Raw genomic sequence first — 7994 nt, 5'->3', positions numbered from 1 at the left:
AAGTGTGCGCAATTTTAAAGCGTGACATGTTTGGTATCTATTTACTCAGCGTATCATCATCTGTCACATTATACAAAAAAATGGCCTGACTTTACTGCTTAGTTTTAATTAATGAAAGTGTTTTTTTTTTTTTTAAATGTTGTGTTTGAAAAATTGTTGCCCAAATACTGTGTAACAAAAAAAGTTGCAATGACTGCCATTTTATTCCCCAGGGTCTCTGCTAAAAAAAATATACATATAATGTTTGGGGGTTCTAAGTAATTTTCTAGCAAAAAAATTATGATTTTTACATGTAGTAGAGGAGTGCTGGGATTCACTCAGTGGGCAAGTGGTTAATGCATAGACTGCATAAGGGCTAGTTTACACTTGCTTCAAAACATGGTTTCGGACACGCTTTCTTAACCACTTTAGCCCCGAAAGGATTTTCCCCCTTCCTGACCAGGCCATTTTTTGCGATACAACTCGCTTCCAGTGCCACAAGCAAGTGGGAGCTGGAACCCTCTAAAAAGAGGGTTTCAGCCCCACCCCCCAAAAAAATGACATGCCAAATGTGGCATGCCAGGGGGTCACCTTTCTTTAAAGCGGAAGTTCCATTTTTGGGTGGAACTCCACTTTAAGGTGAAAATCCACGAGACTTTACAATCACTTTAACCACTTCCCACCCAAGGTACGCCCAGGAACGTCCTTGACTTTGCGGGGGTATAGCTGAATGATGCCAGCAGCTACAGACATCATTCAGATATCAACTTTCAGTGCTGGTGATTCCCTACACCATAAGAACAATCATAGTGGCTGTTCCGCCGATTGATCGTTCTTTCGGGCGACAAGAGGGGATGCCCCCCCCCCCCCCCCCGATGCTTCTACCGAATCACCGCTTCTATCGGTGAGTCGGAGAACGGATGGTGATCATAGAGTTTTCCGGCAGACCAGATGGTTGCTGGAGTCTCTATGATCATTTACGCTCTGGCCTCTGCATTCAAACGAATGGCGGCGCATCGGCTGGGATGCCACGATAGTTAATTTTTTTTATTTCAGGCTTCCCAGCCTAGAGGTAAAATGTGGGGTTTTATTGACCCCATATCTTACTGTCAAGAGGACCGATTGTGTCATATTTCTATTACAAGGGATGTTTACATTCCTTGTAATAGGAATAAAGGTGATCACATTTTTATTTTTTAAAGTGTCAAAACTAAAATAAAAAAAAAAAAATTAAAGCGCTCCCTGTCCACGTGTGCTCGCACGCAGAAGCGAACGCATACGCAAGTCCCGGCTACACATGAAAATGGTATTCAAACCGCACGTGAGGCATCGCCGCGAACGTTAGAGGGAGAGCAATAATTCTAGACCTAGACCTCCTCTGTAACTCAAAACATGTAACCAGTAAAAAAAAAAAAAAATTAATTTAATCGTTGCCTATGGGGATTTTTACATACAGAAGTTTGGCACCATTCCATGAGCATGTGCAATTTTGAAGGGTGACATGTTAGGTATCTATTTACTCAGTGTAACATCTTTCACATTATCCAAAAAATTGGGATAACTTTACTGTTTTTTTTTTATAAAGTATGAAACATTTTTTGACCAAACAAAAGTGGTTGAAAAATTACTACGCAAATACCGTTCGTGATAAAAAGTTGCAACGACTGCCATTGTATTCTCTAGGGTCTTCGCTAAAAAAAAAATATGTTTGGGGGTTCTATGTAATTTTCTAGCAAAACAATTATGAATTTTACATGTAGGAGAGAAACGTCAGAATTGGCCTGGATGGGAAGTGGTTAAGATGCTGAAGACTGGTGAAGAACCTGGGCTCGGGTGAGGACAGCCCTGGATCTCTGGGTGGGCGACTGTCTAGTTCTTTAAAACTCAGCAGCTACAGTTTTTGTAGCTGTAAACTTCTAATGCTTGCATGCACAGTAGATAACTGGCTGTGATGCCTGAAGTGTTCGCTGCCGGCGTCTTGTCGTATACTGTCCCCCATCAGATAGTGTCTGCCCTGTACTGCGCAGTACTTAAGACAAGAAGACGCCGAAAGTCTCCGAAGATGAACGGCGCCTGCGCACTGAGTCCAGGTTCAAGCCCCACCATCCAAGTGGACATAGAGTTAGAATAAAAAAAATTGCCGAGCAAAGTGAGGCTGTGCCTGAAGTTACTAAGAGCTACCGTGTGTCCACTTGCATGGTGGGGCTTGATTCTGGACTCAGTGCGTAGGTGCTGTTCATCTTCGGAGACTTTTGGAATCTCCTTGTCCTCCGTATTGCGCAAGCGCTGCACAGGGTGGACACCTTCCGATGGGGGGGGGGGGGGGCAGTTTTTGGCATCACAGCGGTTTCCCTTTACGTGCAATGATGGCGCCTGCACCCAAAGCTGATGGATGAATGGGATTGTAACATGGCGGGATCCCAGGACAGGTAAGTGTCCTTATATTAAAATTCAGCAGCCGCAGTATTTGTAGCTGCTGACTTAGTCCCCCGCCCCCAAGCTCCTCTGTCATTTTCTGTTCTGCGGAGTTCCCATCCATTTACAGAGGAGGGGACAAGCTTTCTGTCTCTATAGTCAGTAAACGTGGCCCAGCAGTAGATGTGGAAGCAATGCCAAGCTGTGTGCTGCTAAACACAAAATGGCCTCTGCTGTGCCCTGGGCTCCTCTTCAGCCACGTGTCTGCGGCATTCCACAGAGGGGGTGCAGCAATAACCAGCTCGGGTGGTCTTGTCCTTTAATACCACACATTCAAGACTTTATTCGGTTCACACGAGAAAAGGAATCGTGCGTCCCCCACACACAGAGCCGCGGCAGCCATTTTGTAGACAGGACCTACATCCAGCCTATCACTTCAACAGGAACGCGTGCTTTAAATCCCGCTGAAGCGGCTGGCTGAACGCTGCGGAACAAAATGGCTGCCGTCGCTTCTCCCTGTGAGCCTCCTAATAGCACGTCTCTCGTCAGCGAGCGGCACCGGGCCACCAGAGCGGGAGCACGCCGGGCCCTCAGCCTTTCCTCCGGTCGGCTTGCAGCGCGAGCCCGGCGCGGCTCTTCCTCCCGCTCATTGTCTGCGATAGTAAACACAGGGAGCGCGCACGTCACGCAAGCTTCACAGGAAGCCCGCGTAATAAAAAAATACCAGAGAATGAAGGACGTGTGCCTTAGCCAATCAGAGATGTCCTACGACCAAGCCGCCGCCAATAGCATCGCAGAACGGGGGCGGACCTTCCGTACGTGTTGACGCGTCACGTCCCCCGTACTGGCCGCAAGCCCCACCTTTTGTGTTTCCCCGCACCGTCAATCAAAATAGGAAAAAAAAAACGCGCCTGGTTCTCTCCGTCCGCAGCGCGCCTGTGATTATTATACTCTAATCATGTCACGCGTCTAATAAAGCCACCGCGGCCTGCGCAGCCCTGCCCGGGCCTGTTGGCTTTTTCCCTCTCTCTCCTTGGGGATTGTGTTCCTTTAATCCTGCCACAAACACAATGACGGGTACGTAAAAGGCGCCCGCCCGCGAGCCGGCGGCGGAAAACACAAGCGGTGCGAGCGGGGTGTGTGTGAGAGGGAGAGCGGGGAGGAGGGAAGGCTGTGAGGAGGAGGGAGGAGAGGAAGAGTCCGGGCGGAGAGGAGGGGGAAGCCCCAGCAATGGCGCTGACGGTGTCGTGTTTGTCTCTTTTGTCCCCTCAGCTCCCGAACAGCCCGTCAAGAGAGAGGAAATGGCCGCCATGGAGGTGGACGGGCAGAGCGAGTATCTGCAGCACGGCAACAGCAGCGATGACAGCGAGCAAGGCGGCGGCCAGGTAAGTGCTAGGCCGCAGGCTCCGGGCCTAGGCCTCCTTCCTTCCGGGGCGCGGAGCAGGCCGGAGCGGTGACAGGCGGGGGGTACGGGGGTCCCGGGCACTAAAATATATAAAGGCCACAAGAAGCGTCCTTCCTGTGTCAGCCCCGGACTAACGGCCACCCACTTCTCTCCATGTGAACCCGCCCATTGTGGGTAGGACGCTCCGCCGTCAGCGCTCGTTCGGATGGCTGCTGCGGGGATCGGCGGAGGGTGGCGGCGGTGCCGATGGCGGAGCGGTAAGTGATGAGCCGGGGCTGGATCGTAGACAACCCCCCTAGGGGGAGGGAGGGCAGATGTCCTCCATAACCCCCCACCTCCTCCCCGGCTCACCCATCCCACCGCTCCTCCTCCCTGGTGGCCGGCTCTGGAGGGGGCACACCGCCTGCCCTGTGGGACTGCAAGGCCCAGCGTGCCTCCTTAGGTCTACGGCGGGCGGGACCGGCCGGGGATTGCAGGTTCCTGGTAACTGCAGAGCCCCAGGATGTCTGTCTTCCGGGATGGAAGAACACCCGATCATCTCTATCACCCCCCCCCCCCCTACACTGTGCCCATCTCTATCACCCCCCCCCCCCTACACTGTGCCCATCTCTATCACCCCCCCTACACTGTGCCCATCTCTATCACCCCCCCCCCCCTTACACTGTGCCCATCTCTATCACCCCCCCCCCCACACTGTGCCCGTCTCTATCACCCCCCCCAGACACTGTGCCCGTCTCTATCACACCCCCCGGACACTGTGCCCGTCTCTATCACACCCCCCCCAGACGCTATGTGGTAAAGATGGGCACAGCGTCTGGGGAGGTGGTGGTAGAGATGGGCACAGTGTCTACCACCCCCCCAGATGCTGGGACCATCTCTGCCACCCCCCCCCAGACACTGTGCCCATCTCTACCACTCTGCCATCTCCCCCCCACCACACACTATGCCCATCTCTGCCATCTCCCCAGAGACTGTGCCCATTTCTGCAACTCCCCCCCCCCCCCCCCCCCCCATATATGCTGTGCCCATCTCTGCAACTCCCATCGGTCATGCAGAGCTCCAGGATGCTTGTACCTCCTTCATGGTATAGAACACCTGATGATCATTGGTAGTTCTCAGTCACTGTGCCCATAGGCCTTGTATGCAGTCTGAGGCTTGGGTTGTCCAGCTGCTCTTTAACCATAAGGCATGTCACTCTACTCTTCATGTACTTATTGTTTATAGCAGGAACCTGGTGCTCAGAGTAGGCCCATGCACAGGTGACTTCCCAGCTGAGGATGACTATTGGGTGCAGCTGCAGAGCCCCACAATGCCTGTCCCTACCTCACAGTATAGAAGACTTGATGACCCGTGGAACCACTCAGTCACTGTGCCCATAGTTATTCCTCCTGATCTGCATGCAGTTTTGGGATTACTGTGGCTTCAGGACTGTATGCTATTTGGACCCCTTTCACACTGAGCCGCATTAGCGATAAAGTGCCGCGCTTTAGCGCTGTCCAAGCGGCAGTTTTTGCCTGCTAGCAAGGTGCTTTTAACCCCCTGCTAGCTGCCAAAGAAGGGGCTAAAAGCGCCCATGTTGCGTCGCTTCTGAAGCACTTTTCAGGCACTTTGGAAGCTCTGCCCAGTCATTTTAATTGGCAGGGCGTTTTGGAAGCGCCGTATACAGTGTTCCCAAACTGCCCCAAAGATGCCACTCGCAGAACTTTTCCTAATGTCCCTAGAGCACCGCCCCAGTGTGAAGACACACCAAAATGAATGGGAGTTGGTTTTCGGGTGCTATTTAGAGGCTATTTCTGGCGCTAAAACGTTTGAAAACTGCCTCCGTGTGAAAGGGGTCTTCGGGTAGTGCAAGCTGAGGCCCAAGAGCCTGTGACACCCCCCCCCCCCCCCCCCCAGGATGCCTGCATCAGGGTGTACAACCCAATGACCTCTGCCACCCCAGAGTCACTGTGCCCATAGACCTTGTATGCAGTCTGAAGCTCGGAAAGGCCAGCTGCTGTGCGACCATAAGGCATGTCACCATCCCTTTTTCAGTGTACCCATTGACTATAATAGGAGCTTGGTGTTCAGAGTAGGCCAATGTACAATGTAGGAATGGCTGAGACTGCAGCACTGAAAGGCATGGCTTGCCACACAGCCCTGCTTCATGATTATAGTAGGAGCCTGGTATTCAGGGTAGTGTCAGCTGAGGCCCAAGATCCTATGACCTCCTTGGCTGTGGATGACCATTGGACACTTTTAGTACTACAGCTGCAGAACCACAGGATGCCTGCCTCAGGTTGTAGTACACCTGACGACCTTTGCCACCCTGGAGCTGCTGTGTAATCGTAAGGCATGTCGCCCTACCCTGATTTAGGTGCCAATTGACAGAGTAGACCCATGCATCTATGAATTCAAGACTGTGGATGACTATTGGGTGCTTTTGGGGCTACAGTTGCAGAGCCCCAGGATACCTGCCTCAGTATATAGAACACCGAGCACCCCTTGGTCACTGTGCCCATCGACCTCTCATGCAGTTTCCAGCTGCTGTGAAATTGTGAGGGATGCCACACTACTCTGCATAATTTGCCTATCATAGGAGCCTGGCCAGGGTAGTGCCAGCTGAGGCCCAAGCACCTGCCACTTCCTGGCTGTGAATGCAAATTGGGTACTTATAGTTCCACAGTTGCAGAGCCCAAGGATTCCTGTGCTTGCCCCAGGTATAGAACACCCAACGATCATTGGCAGTCATTGAGCCCATAGCCCTTCCTGTTGATCTGCATTCAATGTAGTTGTGGCTGCAGAACTGCAAGGCTTGGCTCGCTGCCTTGCATCATGTACCCCTTGACTAATGGATGGCCATTGGGCACTTATAATTTCACAGCTGCCGAGTTCCACAATGCCTGTCCCTGCCTCAGCATATAGAACACCCGATGACCACAGGCACTCCAAAGTCACTGTGCCCATAGGCCTTTTTATTGATCCATGTGCTGTGTAGGAACAGCTGGGGCTCGGACTGTCAAGCTGCTGTGGGACTATAAGGCATGGGGCATTTGATTTTAATCCATAATTTTTAAGAGCAACTGTCATTTGTCCTGCAGTGGTCCCTCTTGTGGCCCGCTGTTGACTCACCGACAGTTCCATTAACTTTAATGGGGTGATTCAACAGGGTGAGGGATGTGGCGGCAGCAGGTGAGTGGGTGCCCGCTAAAAGACGCTGCCATGACAGATCTCAAATGACAGGTGCTCTTTAAATGTAAGGGCTTATTCTTGCTGGTAGTTGCTGGAATCTTTAATATTTGCCAAGAAATAAAGGTTTCCCATTTAGAATAATAAGCTGTCAGGTTAGTAAAATGGTGATATCAGAATCGATTTGATTATACAGTTTGTAGTGTACATATATTTGCCAAACAATGGGATAAAGGAATATTCCTGAACTTTGTTTTATCTCAAGGTTACTGTGTAATTGTGTGAATGCATCAATGCAGTGCATGTTAGCTCAGCTTGGATTCAGAGAATGAGTTTACCAAAAGTGAAAATATTGCATAATATACAGCCTCGTGCTACACAACTAAGCTCCATTTCATGCGGAATAAATTAAATTATTAATGTAACTTAAATGGAAAACTTTTTTTATTTTTTAAATCATTGAGTTTTATTTATTTTTTAATCCACCCTGACTGACAGTAAGGTGAGACCAATGTGCATATAGCAGTTTTAATGGGCATTTGGGGAGAGTCAAAAGCATCCCTCAAATGCCTGTTTCTAATGCCAATTTGAACAGGGCCCTTAGATGCCCATTGACTGTAGTAGGAGCTTGGAGTTCAGAGTAGTGCCACTCTAGCTGGCTGAGGATGCCAATTGGTGCTTATGGTTTCAGAGCTGTAGATCCCGAGGCTGCCTGTCCTTGCCTCAGGATATATAACACCTGATGAACCTATGGAACCCTTGGCATTGCACCTATAGACCTTCGTGTTGTATTGTTGGAACACTAGAAGCTCCAGCTGCTGTGTAGTCAGCCTGGCTTGCCACACTGCTGTTTTATGTGTCCTTGGACTTTAGTAGTCGCCTGGTGTTCAGGGTAGTGCCATGTTAGGCACAAACACTTGTGACTTTCTGACTGCTTGAGGATGACCACTGGGTGATTATAGTTCCACAACTAAGTTTGTCTAGGTATCGATTAAAACAATTTTCTGCCATTTTATGTTTATCCCAC

At 50.5% G+C, this 7994-nt stretch overlaps 1 protein-coding gene across 6 annotated transcripts in view; it reads left to right on the top strand.

Annotated features, from left to right (window-relative positions):
- Window positions 1–3236: 3236 nt before the first annotated feature.
- The window catches only part of SP3 (Sp3 transcription factor), a 58868-nt gene continuing 54110 nt past the window's right edge, over window positions 3237–7994 (top strand). For 2 of the 6 annotated variants that reach the window (XM_077448027.1, XM_077448025.1), the window contains exons 1-2: window positions 3470–3530; window positions 3667–3779. In XM_077448027.1, the coding sequence (XP_077304153.1) occupies window positions 3696–3779 (84 nt within the window). In that variant the 5' untranslated portion in view covers window positions 3470–3530; window positions 3667–3695. Of the gene's footprint in view, window positions 3531–3666; window positions 3780–3947; window positions 4057–7994 lie in introns of those variants that run through there. The other 4 variants (XM_077448028.1, XM_077448024.1, XM_077448026.1 and 1 more) reach the window with 4 other exon arrangements.

This window comes from Lithobates pipiens, unplaced genomic scaffold (genome assembly GCF_037356315.1).
Source record: "Lithobates pipiens isolate NorthernLeopardFrog02 unplaced genomic scaffold, aLitPip1_a1.2 Scaffold_22, whole genome shotgun sequence".
NCBI classification, from domain to species: Eukaryota; Metazoa; Chordata; class Amphibia; order Anura; family Ranidae; genus Lithobates; species Lithobates pipiens.
Note: the sequence above shows the minus strand (reverse complement) of the source record. Positions and strands in the feature narration are given on the sequence as shown.